At 52.6% G+C, this 21,629-nt stretch overlaps 1 protein-coding gene across 1 annotated transcript in view; it reads left to right on the top strand.

The window, feature by feature from the left end:
* Nucleotides 1-21,629, top strand: part of PRKCA (protein kinase C alpha) — a 390,496-nt gene that overhangs the window by 309,170 nt on the left and 59,697 nt on the right. The window contains exons 6-8 of the mRNA XM_075562118.1: nt 1,875-2,031; nt 4,456-4,590; nt 6,047-6,143. Coding sequence (XP_075418233.1) covers nt 1,875-2,031; nt 4,456-4,590; nt 6,047-6,143 — 389 coding nt within the window. The remainder of the gene's footprint in view (nt 1-1,874; nt 2,032-4,455; nt 4,591-6,046; nt 6,144-21,629) is intronic.

Below are 21,629 nucleotides of genomic sequence, written 5' to 3'. Positions count from 1 at the left end.
TGTGCTGCCACCTTCAGGGGGAGTCTGGCGCTGGGGACACCCCACTTCAAGAAGAGGGCCTTTGACTGCCCCTGTCCTTTCTGGGGAGGGGCCCTAGTGGCATAACAGTTTAGCATGGGGCTGATAACTGCAAGCTCAGCAGTTCGAAACCACTGCCAGCAGCTCCGTCGGAGAGATAGGGCTCTCCACTCCCACAAAGAGTTACAGCCTCAGAAACTCACACGGGCAGTTCTACCCTGTCCTGTGGAGTCACTTTGGGTTGGGGTCAGCATCGGCACAATGGCAGTGAGTTGGAGTTTTGGGGGGTGTTGTCTTTCTTGGGTGCTCATTCCACAGGCACTCCTCCAGAGGCAAGCCCAACACTCACTTTTCCTTCTCAGAGTCCGTCAGCGCGAGAGCCCATGCATCATCTCCCCAGGGGCTCCTTGAGCTGAATGCCCAGTCCCGTCCCAGCTCCCGGGTGTCACATGGCCCCCGGCCCCTGCGCTGATGAGACATAGACCACAGGAACCTGCACGCCAACAGGTCCTCCAGAACCTTCACTCCTGGCCTTACTCAAAACACCGTGCCCTAGTGTCACCTACTGCATGGTATCAGATGTCCCTATCTGGATGGGTATTTGCCAAAAGTGGGCTCTTCCCTTCTCAGGGAATCATCTGACCCAGCAGCCTTTTCTCGCTACTGGGCTTGACATCTGCTAAGTTCAGAGCAGGGCCTCTTGAGCTATAAGATGGAGTGATAATTAGTATTTTGTATTTCTGGTCAGGCTCTGAGTTGAAGAACAGCCTCTCCACGAGGAAAGGGCCTGTAGCACAGGGCAGGCCTACTTCCCCAGAGATGCATCCCCCAGACCGAGGCTCATGAGATGAGAGGAGACTGCAGACCTGGGTCCCAGGGCAGACCTGCGGAGCACTGTAGCACGGTCAAGGATGCTGCCCAGAAATATCCAGGGACACTGGTTTCTGCAGCGCTGGGCTGGGATCCAGCTCCCTTTTTGAACGGGAATTGGCACGTTAGATCTTTTTTTAAAAAAAAACAACTCCTTCTCCATCGCCAACTTATCCAAGAATGGAGTTTTGTTGCTTTTCATTCTTCATATTAAACAAACCCATCGAATTCTTGCAGAAAATGAGAGAGGATATGGGGACGCTGATCTTGCACACAGTTGGTTCTTCTCGGGTCTATGGACGCTGCCAGGTTGTGGGCTAGTCCTTGCCCTCGTGTCCTCAGGCCTGGCATCTCCTCCAACGTTGCATCCCCAGTGTGGGGCAGGACCCAGGTGTCCCATGGCTTTGGTAGCACATCCTGCTGGGGGTGAGGAGGGCCTTCAAAGAGTGGAGGGATTCCATGATCTTCCCATTCCGTGTCCCCAGGAACTCTTTGAAGTCACACACCCCGCCCCACCCCACTTCCCCATGATGATCTCTGCAGGCGCCTAACAATTTTGTAAAACCACCGCTCTGAACGTTTCTTGGGTTATAAAGAGTTCTACCTGTGCCTGCCCATCACCAGTACACTCTGGGTGGGACACTAGCATTCCAAGAGAAGAATGTAGAGGTGGGTCCGCATGTCCCTGGTCAGGAAGAGCTGTGGACTCCTGTGCGAGGCTGCTCCAGCAGGCCTGGCTGGCACCCCCACGTCTGCATTTCTCACACTCGCCAGGTGTCGCAGGGGCAGCGGGCCCAGCACCACCCTTGGAGCAGTGAGGTTCTGTCCTCATGGCCTTGACCCTCAGCTGTCCTGTCCAGTGCCACCAGTTCCTGGTTCTCACCCACTTCCCCCTCAGACATCACCCTGGCAGCTCCCGGCCTTGACTCGGGCCCCTGACCATCTTTTGGTAACATAGGATATTGTTCTGTTCTCTTTCCTCACAGTACGAGATGCGAAAAACCTGATCCCTATGGATCCGAACGGGCTCTCCGATCCTTACGTGAAGCTGAAGCTCATACCCGACCCCAAGAACGAAAGCAAACAGAAGACCAAAACCATCCGCTCCACGCTGAACCCCCAGTGGGGCGAGTCCTTCACCTTGTAAGTTGTCTGCGGCCCTCGTCGGGTCACCTTCCCACACACCTTGCCATGGCACGCTGCCTTAGGAGAGGCAAAGGAGGGAGTATCTTTCTGGCTCCAAACATCTCTTCATCCCTCCAGCCTCCCTACTGCGGCTGGCCTCCAGGTTGAGGGGTCTTAGCTCGATCTGAGCCCACCATTGTGGCTCACACCACACTCGAATGTAAGGTTGCCGGGCCAGGCGGTGTTTCCTGGTGTGCACAAGGTCATTATGAGTCAGAACTGGTTTGACAATACCTAACCACACAACAGCTTGGTTTACTACCAAGGGACCACCATGGGCCCAAACTATGATCTCTGCCTGCTCCGTACAGAAATGCCCACGTCAGGTGACACAGGTAGTATTAAAGTGTTTGCAGGGGTATGTTGAGGGACTCTGGTTCTTTGGGGAGCTAGGGAATGGGGTGCAGAAATACTGATGTAGGAACACAAACTGCTGTTTCCGCTCCATCAGTCAGCTCAGACATCAAGCCCACGGCTCCCCGTAGGGTATTCCCTGACAGCCCAGGGCTCTGCATTTGGCTGCAATGGCCACGCTAAAAACAAAAACAAACTCACTGCTAACCAGGTGATGCCAGCTCAGAGCGACCCCATAGGACAAGGTGGAACTGGTCCTGTGAGTTCCTAAGACTAACTTTTTTTTTTTTAAACGTTTTATTAGGGGCTCATACAACTCTTATCACAGTCCATACATATACATACATCAATTGTATAAAGCACATCTGTACATTCTTTGCCCTAATCATTTTCTTTTCTTTCTTTCTTTTTTTTTCCCTTTTCTTTTTTTACATTTTATTAGGGACTCATACAACTCTTATCACAATCCATACATATACATACATCAATTGTATAAAGCACATCCATACATTCCCCACCCCAATCATTCTCAAAGCATTTGCTCTCCACTTAAGCCCTTTGCATCAGGTCCTCTTTTTTGTCCCCCTCCCTCCCCGCTCCCCCCTCCCTCATGTGCCCTTTGTAATTTATACATTGTTATTTTGCCTAAGACTAACTCTTGACTGGAGTAGAAAGCCTCATCTTTCTTCTGAATGTAGTGGCTGGTGGTTTTGAGCTGCTGACCTTTTGGATAGCAGTAAACAGCCTCTAGAGTTGTGGATGCTGACGCCTTCAAAATCCAAAATTCATACATCCTTCTGTAGGTTCTGCCTCATACCAAGGCTTTGGAAGCCAGTGACATCAGGTCAGGCCATGGGCTCAGGGTCCAAGAACCATAGGTCTGGCCGAGAGAAAGGACCCACTCTTTTGCTGGTTGTGAGACCCCCCACGCCCTGCTTCTGAGACAGGGCACCACCTTATACCCAGCCGATGACACTCACTCAGAGCAGATCACATAATACAGACCTTCTTAGCCAGACCAAGCCGGAAAAGGGCACGTGGCAGGAATCACACACACAAACAATGACTAGAAGAGCCATACCCAAGCCACTGCACTGCGAGGGGTAAGGCCGGGATGTAGAGCATCATCTTAAAACACAGGATATGGGAATACTATGGACGGTGCTGTTTCCCCTGAAATGGGGGGAGTCATCTTGCCTTCAATCAGGGAAACTTAATGGAGGCAGCCGTGCTTAATGTGAGCCTTGAAGGGGGGCCAGGGTCTCAGAGGTGGGTGGTGGAAGGGAAAGAAGGAGAGAGGCGTTGACATAAACCAGCTGGTGGCGAGAAAGCACTAATTGCCCCTGAGCACAAGCAGAGTCCTCTTTTTTGACGAGTCCAAGAAGCCATCCATCGCTGAAGGCCCGCCCAGAAAGGGTGTTCCTAATTGCCTAGAACAGTGGCCAGCACACTGCTTCTTGTCACAGCCCATGGAGCCCACTGCCGCCAAGGTGGTCCTGGCACCTGGTGACCTGTAGGCACAGAGTTGGGTTTCTCAGGCCGTGATCTTGATGGAAGCGAGCTGCCACATCTTTCTTCTCTGAGCAGCTGGTGGGTTAGAACCACTGACCGTTGGATTCAGAGATGAGAACTTAACCACTCTGCCGCCTGTGCTCTCTTGTAGAGGGCCACATAGTAAGTATTTTAGATTGTATGGGCTATGCAATCTCTGCTGCAGTGGCAGGGCTCTTGCTGTTCTAATGCCAGAGCATCATGGGCAATATGTATATAAATGGTTGTGTTCCAATAAAATTTATTTAAAAAAACACAGGCAATGGGCCAGGTCTGCTCGTGGGCCATAATGTTCCACTTCTTAGGCTGGAGCTTTGGATGCCTGGAGAAGGGCTGGTATTTGTGAGCCATGGCAGGTCCCAGGTCCCAGGGAAAGAAGTGGGTATACCGTTTTCCTATCTAGACTCGTATCATAAGCATGCCGTCTCTCCAAGATAACATGATGTGTGTGCGTGTGTGTGTGCGTGTGTTTTGTAGCAAATTGAAGCCTTCAGACAAAGATCGACGACTGTCCGTGGAAATCTGGGACTGGGATCGAACCACCAGAAATGACTTCATGGGCTCACTGTCCTTCGGCGTGTCGGAGCTGATGAAGATGCCGGCCAGTGGATGGTAAGGAGGCCCCTTGGGTGTACTGTGCTTCAGTCATCCCAGGTTTCATTGTTGTAGAACATGAGCTCCTGGGGAGGCGGGGGGCGGAGTCAGAAGACCAGTCTCCGGATGGTGTTGACTGTGTAGTTATCCAGCTGTGATCTCGTTCTTGGGACACATTTCACGGAACAGCTTGAGTGGAGGTGGAAGGAGAGGAGGTAAGGAACCCGTGGGGTTACCTTAACAGTGCGCTGTTCTAGGGTAAAAGACGACCTCCCCAATGCAGAGACCCTCAATATTCTACAGAGACCCTCTTATTAAGCCCAAAACAAAGACAGCCATCCGGGTAAGGAAACCATCAAGGTGAGGTCAAGATGGAGTCCAAGGAATCCAACTCTGGATGATGGAAAACAAAGGCCATCATCAGAATCGTGACCAGTGGCAGGTCAAGTGGTCATTGTTGGAAGCCGGACTGCAGAAGGGGAAGGCGCACCATCGGAATCTGTGTACAATCACAGATGCTACCACCACCCCCCACCCCCACAGGATTGTTTCTGGGCCTTCAACCACCTGGCTAGGTGGTGGTGGTGGTAGTGGTCTGACTCATAACCACATGGCCCTGAGTCATAGTCACCAGGACCCCAACTTTTAACTTGAACTTGATCTAGTTTGGGGAATTCTTTAAGGACACTCCCAGACCTGTTCCCCAGACCTCCCGGAAAGCCTGAGAGTAGTCCTGCACCCTCCTCTCTCCCTTGCCCCGTGTGCTCAGCCGGGGTGTTGGAGAATCAAATCCAGTGACATGCATAAAGGTATAAGGGAAGAGTTTTATATCAAGAAGCAATCTTATATCAAGAAGGCCCCGTCCAACTCAAGTCAGTCCATACGTCCGATGCCGGCCAGGATCTTCTTCAGATGCACGGGGTGGCTGCAGGCTGATGATGCAGAAAGGGAAAGTGAGATGCCGGGAGATCACAGGCTGGGGGGACAGGATCTCGTGGATCCAAGGTGGGTGGGAACATGCCAGGGCGCTGACTGCTCTCAGAAAGGCAGAGGGCAGAGAGAGAGGGGGAAGGTCTATATCTTCCTTATGGAAAGGCCACACCTCCCCACAGGCATCAGCAGCCGACTGTGACCTGATTGACAGGTTAGGTTCTACCCCTTCATGAATGCTTCCAAACTAAATGCATCCAACTACCACCCCCTCCCACCTCGGAGAGGCGTCGTCTGTCTGCTTACAACTCAACGCTTCCTGGGGGGCATCCGGGCCCTCTCTGCCTTCTCAGATTGATCCGGACCACATTGCTGGCTAATGTTCAGAAAGAACCCAAATGGGGTTTGAACTCACGTCAAGACGTAATGGAGTTAGGGCTCGTCCACCCCCTGCCCCCCATAGCCCACCACCTTCCACAAATCCAGTGCCTTAGAGGTTGCGCTCCGCCCCGCCCTTACCCCTGTTCTCCCCATGTCTTGAAAGGTACAAGTTGCTGAACCAAGAAGAAGGTGAGTACTACAATGTGCCCATTCCGGAAGGCGACGAAGAAGGGAACGCAGAGCTCAGGCAGAAGTTTGAGGTGAGGACCCCCTGGAAATTCCCACAGCCTCCTTTCCTCTCCACGCAGTCCCGTCAGGAAGGGCCCAGGTGTGCGGCCACAGCCTCAAACGAAGGCCTTTCTGGTGTTAACAGCGTGCTTCTTTGTTTTAAACACACAAACGCTGCGTGTGTGTGTGTGTGTGTGTGTGTGTGTGTGTGTGTGTGTGTGTGTGTGTGTGTTTGAGAGCTATTGGCATCCCGTGCATGTGATCATTGAGGACATGGACCATTGGACACGATCATGGCTGGGTTTTTCCAAGGACATCGGCGCACATGAGTGGGGAGATGGGCCTTGTGGGCGCAGGCTCCTCATCACAAAGAAGGGGTTGTGCTCTTCCTCGGGGGCGGGGCTCTGTTGGCTTTTCCTGGGAGATGTGTCCTTGAGCTTCCTTGTTGGTGTTTGCGTTTCCTTTCTTTTCCTTCGGACACCAGAGGTTCCTCCTTTGGCTGTGGTGCTAGGGATCCTCTTGCGTTGGTCCGCCAGCTCATTCTCATCCTTCCCATTTGGAGTTCATGGTGGCCCCTGTCCCACAATCCTCCTCACCGCTCGTCAGACAGCTCAGCTCCCAGGGAGCAGTGTGCTTTTCCCTGGGCACCTGCCCGAGGTTCTCAGTCTTGACCTCTCATTTCTCTGATTACCCGCATGTTTGCCCGTCTGAGGGGCTCGGAAAGTCGGCGCAGAGCAGCCTGAAGCCAGTCTGTTGTCCTGGCTTGACTCTCTCCTGGACCTTGTTCCTCTGCAGACTAATTAGGATGGTCTAGAGCAGCGGCTTTCAACCTGTGGGTCTCGACCCCTTTGGGAGTAAAATGACCCTATCACGGGGGTTGCCTCAGCTCATCAGAAAACACATATTAGTACATATTCTGTTAAGACTGTTCCCCCTGGGACGCCATGCTTCAAGACAAAATTTCATTTATTTGTAATTAGAAATAAGTAGAAAGAAATATTTCACAATATATCATTACATATTGTTTTGTGATCGTTCACTGTGCTTTAATGATGTTCAGTGGGTAACCATGAAAATACATCTTGCATATCAGATATTTACATTACGATTCATAACAGTAGCAAAATGACAGTGATGAAGTAGCAATGAAAGTAATTTTACGGTTTGGGGTCACCACCACATGAGGAACTGTTCAAAAGGGCCGCAGCATGAGGCAGGTTGAGAACCGCTGCTCTAGTTTGTTGTCAGCAGCCTTGGTGCCATAGTGGATTTGCGCTGGGCTGCAAAGTCAGCAGTTCAAACCCACCAGCCACCTCAAGGGTGAAAGATGAGGTTTTCTACGCCCATGAAGACGTACAGTCTGGTAAACCCACGAGGGCAGTTCTATCCTGTCCTCCGGCGTCGCTCTTGAGTTAGCCTCAACCCAATGGCAGCAAGTTTGGGACAGGAGCCCACACGTGCACACAAGTATGTTCACAGGGATCCTGAGCTGTTACTGAGAGGTTTGCACAAATGGGGTGTGAAGGGTCTTGTTCGTAGCTTGTGATGTTTCCTTCTCTCAAATGTACCCCATCCCACGGAAATTCACTGGCCACACCGTTAGAATGAAGTCCAAAGGCTGGACGGCTTGAAGCTCTTCAAACGATGTGATTATCCGGGTGTTGGTGGCACTGGGGATGGGGTTCAAGGTGACCCTCCTTTCCAGGATCCTGGGTTGGGGCGGGAGGGGGGGATGAGCAAGTGCAGATCAGGAAGTAAGGGAAGAAAATCACAGGAAGACAGAAAGAGCCCTCTGCCTGGCGTAGACTCTGGAGGCTGCACAAGCCCTTGCTTTGAGAGCACCTCGTGCCTCTAACGATTCTAAGCCAGCCTTGGAAAGACCCTTCCTGTTTCTCCGGCTAGAGAGTCCAGCCTTTCATAAAGGTTTCAAAGCGTTTATAAAGAAGGAAGGAAATGATAGGCTAGTGGGTCGGAGGACAGAGGTTCAGGCCATGTGTGTGTTGGGCTGGTTGTCCGCTTGTGGAGAACAGAGAGCTTTGTGGAAACCCGGCCCCCAGGTGGGAGGCACAGCCAGCAGGGAGGCATCCTGACCCCCCAGGAGCCGGGAGCCCGGAGCAGCTGTGCTCATGACATTCTAGCTTTCCCTTCAAGCATCTTTGCGCGGGACCTTCCCGAGATTTTACTCCAGTTTGGCTGGTTCTTTACTTATGTAGAACATTTAAAGAAAAACAGCTTCAAGAAATTGGGCAAAACGCCCATTAGACGATGTCAAGTCAATGCCGAACGTGTTATGACAGGTTGTTTGCTGCGTGTTAAACAGAACGTGGAGATCTGAGTGCAGTCGGGGCCTGAAATGGCAGAAGCAGCAAATCCTCCTGAGTGCCGAGCTGTCAGGAAGCGGTGTCCCACGGCATGAAGGTGGTGTCCTGTCCTAGCACCTCTGGTGCCAGCGGGCTTTGCTGAACGGGACACCACTTGGCATCAGGGTACATGTTGGGCACCTTCCGTTGCCCGCCCCCTCACCTGTCTCCTCCCTGCTAAGCAGTCCCATGCCAACTGACCGGGGTGTGACTGTGTCCTGTGTCTAGGGACACCAGCCTTCGCACCCATTCTCCCCACTGGCTTGCCGTGTCTACCCATCCTCCCTCGTGTGAGTCCTTTCTCCCCACCACTCTGAGAGACACGCTCTCCTGCCCTGGTCACCCTTTGATTTGGTTCAGTTTAGTTGGACTGATTGGCTGGTTTGTCATAATTGAAGCATCAGCGGGATGAGATCAAGCGCAGCCACGGCTCTTGAGGAACAGGCATGAGAAGGCTCCCGGGGTATCTGGTCTGTGGGGTCATTCTATGCCTGCCCGGCTCAGGTCGCTAAGATGAGCTAATTGGATGTGGCTGATGCACCCTGTCCCAGAAATCAGAAGGAGCCTCCAAACACACGAGCATTTGGAGCCCTACCGCTGTTTCAGTCTTCTTCTGGCGGTCTGGGGAAGCTTGTTCTCATGCACCGTTGGCTCCAGAGGCTTGGTGAACAGAAGGAGCCGTGAGTGGAGCTCGGATGAGCCGAGGAAAGTCCCAGGATGTCTGGAAATGGCCTTTGCACCCAGAATCAAAGCAGGACCAGAGCCTCGGCCTCACCACTCCTGGACAGTCTGTCCGGGACTTCTAACCTGCTACAGGCTAAAGTACCTTCCGCTCAAGTTCAGGTGGGCCCTGGTACACAAACATCCAAGTGACACATTTGTTCATTGATTCAAGAAATGAGATTCCAGCCGTGAACAGAGATGACGCGCCCCTCTCTATGCACCTGTGCTTTCTGCTTCAACTCCTATTTGGGGAGAAGGGCCGAGAGCTAATTAGATAAATACTGTACAATCCCCTGTCCTGGCAGCACTGCTGGGGAAGCATTGGACTGCTAACTGTGAGGTTAATGGTTCAAATCCACCTGCTGCTCCAGGGGACGACAATGAGGCTGTGTGCTACAGGCTTGGAAACCCTACCTGGGATCTCTATGAGTCAGAATGGACTAGAGGCAGTGGGTGCTGGCCAGTGATCCCCTCACCCTCCCATGGCTGTTGACAACAAGGGGTCCTGGTCCTGCCTCCCAGTACGTGAGCTCAGTACATCCCAGTGAAACTTCATTTACCCAAGCAGGGATCTGGCCCGCGTGCAACAAGATGTGCATAAGGAGAGGAAGTTTGCCTGTGGGTCATGGTTTGGCAACTCCTGGGTTAGCCCAGAAGCCAATCAGATCCTGGCTTTGCCACATTGTAACCATATGCTCTGTCTGCCTCAGTGTTCTTAACTGTGAAATGGGGTTAATCACAGTGTCTACTTAATAGACTTGTCTAAATATAGTCACTTTAAAGGCACATGCCGGGCACATATGAAGTTCCGTGTAAGTATTGCCGGAGCCCTGGTGGCTCTGTCGGGTAAGTGTTGGAACGCTAATAGCAAGGTCGGCAGTTCACACCCACCAGTTGCTCTTCGGGAGAAAGATGAGTCTGTCTGCTCCCATAAGGACTTACAGCCTCAGACAGCCCATCTCGGGTCGCTGTGAGTTGGAATCAACTGGACCGAGGTGGATCTGAGGAGACGGTGCTAGTGTTGTGTTATTGAACACACTGGAGTCTCGAGCGCCTCTGTGTTTTCTTTCCTTTTTTAGCTTCTAGGACAGCGGTTCTCAACCTGTGGGTAGCGACCCTTTGGGGGTTGAACAGCCCTTTCACAGGGGTTGTCATAATAGCAAAATTACAATGATGATGTATCAACGAAAATAATGTTATGGTTGGGGGGGGGCGTTCACCACAACATGAGGAACTGAATTAAAATGTCGGGGCATTAGGACGGTTGAGAACCACTGCTCTAGAGCCTCTGCAGAAAGGAGAGCCCTTTCCTGTTGGAATGATATGGTAGGCAGCAGGTAGAATCTGTGGGAATAGATGCGCTCCTGGGAGACATTTCTCCCTGTGTGTAATATTGCTTTGACGGGAACATACTCCTTGGGTTACATTCGGATGAGTGGCTGGGGCTCAGGACGTCTGTTCATTGAGGACTTGGTGTGTCTGGACGTGTGTCAGGCCACCCATGGGAAACCAGTCGTTGTCAGAAACCAAAATCAAAGGCCCATGGCTGTCCAGTCAGTCCCAACTTTGCCCAGGGTGCCAAAGCAGAAGCATACCGCCCCATCTTTCTCGCGTGCAGTGACCAGTGGGCACGAACCACTGGACCTTTCAGGAAGCAGCCAAGCACATAAACACTGTGCCACCAGGTTCCTCGGTGACTGCAGCGTTGAGTCATGCTTTGATGCCACCGATTGGTCCTCATTAGAGACTCAAAAGTGAGCCTGTCAGATGTGGGTTTCAAACCACAGGGAAAAGGAGGCCAGGCCGTGCCCTAATGGTGATAGTGGCTCGTGATGGAGTTCTGATGGTGCAGGGGGCTGCTCACCCCCAAGGTCACCAGTTCAAACCCACCAGCTGTTCCTCAAGAAAAAGATGAGGCTTTCTACTCCCCTAATATTCACAGCCTCGGAAACCCACCGGGGGTCAGTTCTCCCCCGTCTTCCAGGGTTGCTGTGAGTCAGAATCAACTCAAGGGCAGTGGGTTCGGTGTGGGAGCTAATGCTTCGTCAGAGACGCGGTTAGAGTAGCAACAGAAATGCTGCTCTTGGTTTATCACCCGTCTGCACCCACATGCATCGTGGGGGTCTGCGGTTGCTGCCTGGAACGTACAAACCCTGGGACCAGAATCATCCTGTGATGGGAAGACGGTGCACACAGGGCTTCTGAAGGCCACACGTGTTATAGCAGCCGCAGGGCGCCTGCACAGGTTATGACGTCCTTCTCATTCCCTGCCCCTTCTCCACCCCTGCCCCGTGGCCCCCACTGTGCACGGACCCTGCTCATCACCCTTCCCCACTCCCCTCTGCCCCAGGCCCTTCAAATCCCGCCTTCCCTTGCCCTACATCTCAAGCCTTTGTAACAATCCGCCGGGGCTTGCAGGGTGCAAACTAATGGCAGTTCACACATGGGACACTCCCATAAGGTCCGTCAGCTTCCGTGTTCTAGAATAGGCGTCCCTAGCCTTCCCCTGAATGCTCACAAGGCTGCACCTGGGGCCCCAGGGAACCCCACCTGTCACAGGGACTCTGAGCCAGGGCCGTAGAGTATCCTGGGAGCCTTCCTGGAGTCCGGAACCCCTTGCGTGGGTCCCAGCGGCAGGTGGGTCGAACCCGAATGGGTGGTAAACCTGGTCCCTCTTGGACACAAGTCAGCTCCTTAGCCGCACTTCCTTTGTGGTTCCAGAAGTGGGTGGTTCGGGAGAGTTCTGCTTGATGGATACTGCCTCTGCTGTGTACTGGGCACCACCCCTGTGAGAGCGAGCTGAGACCTAAGCATCTGACTCGGGCTACAGGCAGGCTGCAGCTGGCCCGGGTGCCAGCTTCTCCGGTCCCTGACACCCTGACCACAAGGGCTCAAAACCAGAGCCTTCTGAGAATTCAAAGTGGGGGCTCCCAAAATGAGATCCCGGCACTTGTGACCTGGCGGCAACTTACCTCGGGCTTAATTTTTACGCGTGAGGTCTCTTGGCCCTTTTGGGCTACTGCCTTGATCCACACCTTCCAGCTCACTGCCCATCGGGTTGGGTCAGACAGCATCATCGTTCAGCAATTCAGTGAATTCAACCGCTGTCCTGTCCACAGCACTTCACAGAACACCAAGTGGTTAATGTTTGGGCAGAGGCCCCGGGCAGTGCAAAGAGTTAGCCTGCTCAGCTGCTAGCCAAGCCGTAAGAGGTTCAAGTCCAACCAGAGGCCCTTGGAAAGAAAGGCATAGCCATTGAAACCCCCATGGAGCAGAGCTCTCATGTGCTGGCTTCAGAGTGAGGGAAGGTGTTTGCCATCCTCATCCCCCACACACTCCTCCAGGTGTGCCGTCAGGAGTGCTTCCCTCGGACGCTTGCGAGGATGTGTGGAGAAAGAGATACCATGGGGTCAGGGTTGACTCGCCCAATGACCTTTCCCTTTGATTTAACTTTGTCAAATCTGGGGGGTAAGGATTCAGTTGTTGAACCCCAGCATGGGACAGCTGCAGAGTTCTGCTTCAGTCCATTGAGGCTAAGAGCAACTACTCGATAGCTGGGGGAGCCAGTGAAGGTGTGCTGTCTGTGTTAGGAGAGACTCATACAATAAGACACTTGGAAAGTGGGGAACTTCCAATTACTTCTCAGCTCAATGGGAGGCCTCCCACCGACAGCAAGGATTGTCCTTTAAGCAGAGGTAGGGAGGACCCTCCTGGGAAGATGCAGGAGAGACACCGGGTTCTACATTCTAGAATATTCTTTCCCCCGCAGAGGGTCCTAGAAGGACTTTTGTTGCTGTGTGGTTGATTTCCTTGAATCTCAGTGTGGTTTCGTTTAAAAAAATCATTGGGCCCAAATAGAACTGTGAGGGTTGGAATACAACAGCCTATTTTGAGAACAATTATAAATGATTGGTGATTACAGATGGAAAGTGCCAAATGAGAAGATAACCCATTCAGCCCTCATAAAATAGATGTAAAATTCATGATGCGTCTGGGTTTCCTGTTTAGCAGAGAAAGCCTTCCAAAGACCAGGTGCCTCTTCTAGCCTCTGGGACCCCCTTCAGACTGTGGAATTCCAGATGAGAGCATCAACCTCGCTCTGGAATCTTCTCCCCACAGCCAGTCCACGTTCTGTGTACACGCGAGGGGCTACTCCCATGATCCACCCCTTCTATAAAACCCTCCATGAAGGCAGTGCCAACATCCTGCTACCCACAAAGTGCTCGAGAGCCAGGCTCTCCAGCCATGCTGGGCTTCCCTACTAGACCAAAAAGTGTTGGCAAAAGGAGGACGTTGGAAGAGTCGACACCTGGTTAGCTGGAATCTGATCAGTAGGGTTTGCTAGCCAGCGGGCCAGGCCATTGATGGTTCATGAATGATCCCGGTTGGGCTCTCCAGTACATCAAGGGAATAAAACAGCTTTGGGGACAAGTAGATGCCGTGGTAAGTGGGCTCGGTTTCATTCCAGCTGGCTGAGTGGTGACGGTCTTCCAGGAAGCCTCTGGTGACTAGCTGCGCTAACCCAGAAGCTTGAGTGATTAGATAGCCCACAACCCCATCACCTGCCTCAGGGAATGCAGAGGACTGGAGAGGGTCTGGGCCCCCAGGGGCGGCCCCTTGGGAACTAGCTCTCTCACCATAGAGTCCGTGTCTACCCTTGCAAGAGCCCAAGCAACCCCGCCACCAGGGTCCCGTGCAATGGTTGGTGTCCCTGCCTCTGCCCCACCCTGCCTGTGTCCCAGGGTGACTGAATTCTCTGACCTGCACCATGCCTGGTGCGTAGGCCAGGCACTCTCTTCCTCAAGGTGCTGATGGTGCCCCTGCCCTTCTAGCCCAGCAGCTCCTCCTCCTGCTGTCTCAGGTCACTCTTCCTCTTCTCCCTGCGTAAAAACTGTTCACCTTGGTGGTGGCGGCTCCTGGGCCTCCGCCTGCAGCTCTGTCTCTGTCTCTCTGTCTCTGTCTCTCTCTCTCTCCATAAGGCTGCACCTCGTGTCCTGGTGGAGCCCTGGTGGTGTAGTGGGGTACACACTGGGCTGCTATCTGCCTGGCCAGGAGTTTAAAACTGCCAGCCGCAGCTGCATGGGAGAAAGGCTGGGCTTTCTACTCCCGTAAACAGTTACGGTCTCGGAAACACACAGCAGGGCGCTGTGAGGCAGCATGGACTCGGCAGTCAGAGAGAGCGTATGTGTCCTGGCACCTTTGAGCTCTGCCCCCACACCTGTCTCCCATCGGGCCACACCCAAAGGATGGACACCCATGTCTTCGCCCCTCAGAGGCCGGCTTCCCTTCCTGTGCAGACCGGGCAAGGTAACCCTTTTCCCAGGAGACGCTGAAATCTTCGCTCCAGGCTTTAAAGAGCCAGCCATGTGGATTCAGGGGAACATCAAGGGATCACAAGGAGTTCACCTTTGAACCAACAGTGCCCTTTCCCTTTGTTTCTGCTAACAACTATGTCAACCACATTCCAGACTCATGCCACCTCTCGTCCTCAGGGACGTCCCCCAAGCTTCTCCTCAAAGACCTTTCCTCGGACGGGGACCAGCTCTTACAGGCAGACTTCTGTGGGCTCCTTAGCTTGGAGGCTCAGGTACAGGTGAGTCCCCGGAGGAGGATGGCAGTTGCTGGGAGAAAGAGAGGGATTTCCACTGCTGTAGAGTGACAGTCTCAGAAACTCACACGAGGGCGAGGGACAACCCCTGCAGGGTCGCCGTGAGTCAGCACTGACTCGATGGCAGAGAGTTCGTGCTGGCTTCAGTGGGAGTCAAGCCGCCAACCCGTCCTTACTATCTTTCAGTTTACTTGTCCTTCCGGCTTCTAGGATAGGCACAGTGGCCCGCTCCCCGACACCTGCAGGGCCCCGGGCAGCCCTCCAGCCTCCATTTCCCTCTTGCCTGCTTTTCCTCAGGTCTCCGCTTGGAACCATAGCTTCCAGATGCTGGGCTTAGCTGAGGGTTTGGGAAGAGATTCATGGGACGCAAGGGGGCTGGTTCTAGAGCTGTTGGGATCATTCTGCTGGTCTCGCTTTCTAGAGCTATCTGTTCTGAAACATGCTTCTGGCGTTAGTACACACAGGCAAAGGCCAGGCTCCTGAATAACACACAGACATGGGTCTGCCCAAGGTGTCGCTGGGGAGAAGATGCGGGATCGGGCTCATGTGCCTGCCCCCCTGCTGCATCAGTTAGAGAGGGGCTCATCTGCAGGCTAGCCTAGTACCCTGGGCCTGTTTCTGCGAAGAGTCAAAGTGCACTTGCTCCAGAGACTGCGCGCCACAAAGGGCAGTAAAGATTTGCAGAGGGAGCTGCCAGGACACGCTGTGCCCTGCAGACAGCAGCCTCCTCCCCCTGCATCCCTCGACTTTTGATGCACAAGGAGATGGGTGGGGGCAGCACTGGTTGCTCCCAGTTGCTGGGGAGTCACGAGGATGCTGGGAGATCAGACCGCAGGGCCATCCTCTCAGTCTGGACCAGCTTGTCCAGTGCTCATCCCGTCCCATAGTGACCCTGCTCTCCATAGGACAGGGTCCCCGAGCCTAGGCATTAGTTTGCATGGCTCCTGCCTCAGCCGACTCAGCATGCGACCACAGCGTGAACGCAGGAAAAGGACATGGGTTTCCAGAACATGTTGTGTCGAAAAGACTCACAGCGGCAGGCTGTCCTGGCCGTGCCTGCTGCTCATGCCGGGGCTTCCTGGAAGGCAGATGGGTCCCTAACCCCACCCACCCACCCACCCACCCCACCCCCCCACCCCCGGTGAAGGGACAGCACAGCCACACCTCATTTCATTGTGCTTTGCAGCTGCCACATCTTTTACAACCCACAGCTGGGCATCAGCCAGAGGCAGGTGGTCACTTTGTGAACTGCTTTATGGTCATAGTGGCTTTGGGCAATGGCCTGCAGCCAACCCCCCAAGTTCCCCAAAGTCTGCCTACGTTTTGCAGGTGGAAACGTGTGGGAAGGGCAAGTTTGGTTCCAGGATTCACATGTCAGTCAGTCAGGGGCTCTTAGCAATGGAGAGACGCGAGGTCCCGTTATCGCGGGGCCTCTGTAGGTGGGAGAAGCCTCATTCCCCTCATGCACAATCAGCCAGTCTAACAAACGAACTCAGGAGCCTTGGTGGCTATTCACGTGGTGGTTCAAATCCACCAGCCACTCCTCCAGAGAAAGCTGAGGCTACTCTGTTCCCCTACAGAGTCACCGTCTCCGAAACGCTGTGTAAGGTCACTGTGAGTTGGAATCAACTCGATGGCAGTAGGTTTGGTCCTGGTTTTGGGAGCATGTAACCCAGCAGACACTTTGCAAGGGAAAGGAACCCCACCCACCCCAGCCCAGCCACCCCCAGCACTCTGCTCACCAACAGTGACAGCTTTGGGAACCCTGCGGGGCAGCTCTGCCCTGTCCCCTGGGCCACTGTGAGTCAGCATCGTCTCTTCAGCAACCAGTAACAGAGGATTACCAGGGAGTGGACCGAGCCCTGGAAGGTGAAGGAAAGAACACACTGGCTATCCATCCAACACCGCCTCAGGTGGATGCAGGCAGGCAAAGAACCCACCCTACTCCCCGAGCCACCATCCAAGTGCTAATCTGTCCCACGCCCTCGTTTTCTTTCCCTTAGATGGAGCCGGTCCCGTAACCATGACAACAGCAGCCTCCTGGCTTCCTGTGAGTCCGCTTGAACAGTGGCAGACGCTCAGTGGATGTGTCAATAAAAATACTTCTCCTTAAGACAATGACTGGATGTGTTTGCCATGGAATCTTTGCTCTCCCAAACGAGGACTTCACTTGCCTTGCTTGCCGCGTGCCTGCTTTTCCTGGCGGTTCTTTGTCTCCCTGCGGTACTCACCAGCATGCACGCATTCAGGAGGGGAGAGAGAGTTTTCAGATTCAAGTGCATGCTAAGGTTCTTACTTGTTGCTGTTGGGATGGGTTGCAGGGAGACATTGACAAATTGTTTGCATATAAATTCCAGCGAGTGATTTGGAAACCTGCTTGATCTAGAAGAGGGAAGAGGGCAGAAGGAGCCTCAGGGCAGAATCCAGGTGGTGGCTTGGCTACTCCCAGGCCCTGGCTGGTTGCTATGATTTTTGTGGAACAACAGCAGAGTAGTTACTACAGGGGCTGGGCTGACGGCCACACCAAATCCATTGCCTGAGTTGTTTCCTTCCTGTGGGACCCCAGGGGCTGCAGTCGAACTGCCTGGACGGTCCCCAAGGGTGTCATCTTTATGGACACAGATGGTCACCTCCTTCTCCAAACTCACTGCCTCCCATAGATGCCTACTTGTCTCAACCCTATAGGACAGGAGAGCTCTGCCCCCTGTGAGCTTCCGAGACGGTGAATCTTTGTAGGAGTAGCAATCCCGTCCCTCTCTCTTGAGGAGTGGTGGGTGGTTTGGAACTGCTGAACTTGCAGATGGCAGTCCACTGGGAAGCCACTACACTCCCAGGGCTCCTGTTTTAGGGGAAAGAGATCCAAAAATTTAATATATAGGCCTATCTATTTCTCTAGATATATTTAATTTATAGACCTATTAAGTCTTCAACAAAGAGGAGCCCTGGCTTTATAGTGGTTACACCGTTGGGCTGCTAACAGTAAGGTCGATGGTTTGAAACTACCAGCCACTCCTTGGGAGAAAAGACGAGGCCTTCAACTCCTGTAAAGAATTACAGCCTCAGAAACCCACCAGGGCACTCTGCCTTTTCCTCTGGGGCGGCAGTTCTCAACCTGTGGGTTGCGACCCCTTTGGGGGGGTTGAACGACCCTTTCATAAGGGTTGCCTGATTCATAACTAGCAAAGTTGCAGTTATGAGGTAGCAATGAAAATAATTTTATGGTTGGGGGTCACCACCACATGAGGAACTGTGTCAAAGGGTTGCGGTATTAGGAAGGTTGAGAGCCACTGTTCTAGGGTCACTATGAGTAGGAAATCAGCCCTGTGTCAGGAACAAAGACACAGCAGAGACCTAGAAAAGCCATGGGGATGAGGGAGACCACCAGCGGCAGGCCATACGGTGTCTAAAGAGTCGCAAACTGGACCACTTAATATGACACAGAACAACGAGGACTCACACACACACCACTGCCGTCTAGTTACCCAGTTGATTCTGACTCATAGCTATAGCCACAGCTGCAAGCCTTTAGGGAAAAAAACAACAAAACTCATATTTCTTCCGTGGAGCTGCTGGTGGGCTCGAACCGCAGGCCTTGAGGTCAGCAGCCCAATGCTGTAATGCACTACAGCACTTGGGCTCCTTGGAGAACAAAGGGAACTACCCCATCGCTGTGGCCGCAGATCCAGCCATCGAAGTTGCAGGCAGGATTAAAGAGCCAGGAAAGACCATCGTTGAGATGTGTACACTAAAAAACAAAACAAAACCACTGCCATCAAGTCAATTCCAACTCATAGCGACTCTATGGGGCACTTAGAACTGCCCCTGTGGGTTTCTGAGACTATCACTCCTTATGGGAGTAGAACACCTCGTCTTGCTCCCTCAGAGTGGCTGGTAGTTTCAAACTGCTGTCCTTGTCAGTAGCAGCCCAACACGTAACCACCAGGACTGCTTGCATGAACTATAGCAGATAGAAAAGCTTCCAAGATTGGCTCAGGGCCCTCCCAGCAAAGCAGCAGGGCATGCCTCATGACGATATGACTCAATTACCTCAAAGTCCACCAAGGGAACCCCCAGACAAGACCCTGAGGGCTACCCTGCCCCTCCCTAGGCTGGCTGCAAGTCATAGTCACCCACTTTCAAAATATATGCTACCAGAGTACAAAGCTTTTCCCCTCGCGGGTCAATGGTTAAAGGTCCGTCATCGGTGACGCACGGGGCCGCTAACTGCAAGAAGGAAGATGAGTCTTTCTGCCCCTTTGAATACTTCCAGCCTTGGAAGCCACAGGGACAGGTCCGAGCTGCCCCACAGGGTGGCTCTGTGTTGGAATCCACTCACTGGCCTTGAGTTGGGTTTGGCTGTTTGGTTCTGTGGTCAGCAAGAGCTCCATAGAGGCTGAGTCTTACGTGGAGCCTCAAAAGTGGAGGCCCTGGCAGTTACCTGTGGCCTCAGCAAACCTCAGCTCCAAGCGCCACTTGCCAACCCCCCAATTGCTCAGCCCTGAAGCTTGAATTCAACAGACAGGCTTAAGCCACTGACCTTTTGGTGGGCAGCCGAGCACTTTACCCACTGCGTCATCAGGACTCCTGGACCGGTCAAGCTGAAAGGACACACTGGCCCCTCACAGAACAAGAGTGCCGATCCATGGTACAGGCAGGTGGGTCCCGGATTCAAACAACAGCAGCTTGGCCCCAGAGGCCAGGGAGGAAAATTGATTTATCTGCATCGCCGCGCAATGCTGCACCTCAAGCCTCTTGTCTGTGACATCACAGGCAGACAAAGCAACACCGCCACCCAATCATTCCTGCCAATGGCCATCCTAGAGAACGAAGTAAAATTACCTCGTGGGTCCCCATCCCATCCTTCCTCCCATCACCCTCTTAGAGAATGGTGTCAAATTGTCCCATGGGGTTCCCAAGGATTCCATCTTTGGGAAACAGAGCCGCACATCTTTCTTCCACAGGATGGTGGGTGAGTTCAGACTGCCCATCATTTGGGCAGCAGTTGAGTCAGGGCTTAGTTATGTGGGTGGCTCCTCTGAGCTTGTCTCCAAATCCTTGTCAAATTCTTCAAGTTCTGTCATCCTGCTGCTGCAGGGAGAATGCTCAGCGCTCAGGGGAATAAGTACCCGTCGGTGACATCGGGTCCTGACTGATGGGAGGACCAGGGCAAAGTAAGATCCTGTCTTCCACTCCCAGTATGCCCCAGCTCAGCACTATAGGTTCTGGTTGGCCTTTCTGGAGCTCAGCATCTTTATCTGTGCCTTGGGCAGGTAGAACATTTCTCGGGTTCGGAAGTAGTAGTCACCTGTGATTGTTCATCTGTGAGTCCTCGCACTGGCTGGGGAGGACAAGCAGGGTCCACAGGGGCCCCAAAGTGTCTGTGGAAAGAGTGTGGTCCTCAGCCAGAGCCACTGCACCAAAAAAACCTGCCAACATTCCACTCTTACAGGAGGTCACTTGTGAGAAAGAACCAATGGTACCGAAGGAAGACGTGCAAGCTGCACTGAAAGCATTCGCCAACACCAAGGCTCCAGGGATTGATGGGACCTCCAATTGAAATGTTTCAACAGACTGTTAAAGCACTGGAAGCACTTCCTTATCTAAGCCAGAAACTGATTGGAAGAAAATCCTTATGTGTACCCATTCCACAGAAAGGTAACCCAATAAAATGCTAAAATTATAGAACGATGTCATTGGTATCTCGTGCAAGTAAAATTTTGCTGAAGGTCATCCAACAACAGTTGCAGCAGTGCATTTGACAGGGAGCTGCCCCAGAGGTTCAGGTTGGATTCAGAAGCGAGCATGGAACAAGGGATGCCCTTGATGATGCCAGATGGATCTTGGCTGAGAGCAGAGAAAACCAGAAGGTGTTTGCTTGGATTTTGTTGACTATGCAAAGGCATTCGACTGTGTGAATCATAAGGAACGATGGACAGCCTTGAGAAGAATGGGAATTTCAATTCACTTCATTGTGCTCATGTAGAGCCTCTACATGGATCAAGAAGCAGTTGTACACACAGAACCAGGGAATGCAGTGTGGTTTAAGGTCAGGGAAGGTGTGTGTCAGTTCAGCCTCTCGCCATACTTAATCTGTATGCTGAGCAAATTCATCAGAAAAGCTGGATTGTATGAAGATTTCACCATCAGGAGTGGAGGAAAGCTTATTAACAGACTGTGATATGCAGATGACACAATCTTGCTTACTGCAAGTGAGGAGGACTTGAAGCACTTGCTGATGAAGATCAAGGACTGCAGGCTTCTATATGGATTACAACTCAATGTAAAAAAGACCAAAATCCTCACAACTGGGCCAACAGGTAACATCATCATAAATGGAGAAAAGGTTGAAGTAGGATTTTGCCTTGCTTGGATCCCCAATCATTGCTCATAGAAGCAACAGTCAAGTGATCAGATGGTAACTTGCATTTGGTAAATCTGCTGGACAAGACCTCTTTAAGGTATTGAAAAGCAAGGATGTTTCTTTGAGGACTAAGGAACACCTGGCCCACACGAGGGTATTTTCAACTGTCTCGTGTGCATGTGGAAGTTGGGCGTTGAATAAAGAAGACGGAAGAAGTTTGGATTGTGGTGTTGGCAAAGAATATTGAAAGTACCATGGACTGCCAGAAGGACAAACAAATCTGCCTTAAAAGAAGTACAGCCAGAATGCTCCTTAGAGACAACCGCGGTGAGACTTTGTCGTGCTTGCTTTGGCTGTATTGTCAGGAGAAACGGGTCCCTGGGGAAGGACACCATGCTTGATCAAGCAGAGGGGCAGTGAGGGGAGGAGGCCCTCAATGAGCAGGACGAACACATTGGCTCCTACA

Source organism: Tenrec ecaudatus, chromosome 10, assembly GCF_050624435.1.
Source record: "Tenrec ecaudatus isolate mTenEca1 chromosome 10, mTenEca1.hap1, whole genome shotgun sequence".
Taxonomy (NCBI): domain Eukaryota; kingdom Metazoa; phylum Chordata; class Mammalia; order Afrosoricida; family Tenrecidae; genus Tenrec; species Tenrec ecaudatus.
The sequence above is the reverse complement of the archived record's forward strand: the minus strand, read 5'-3'. Positions and strand labels throughout refer to the sequence as shown.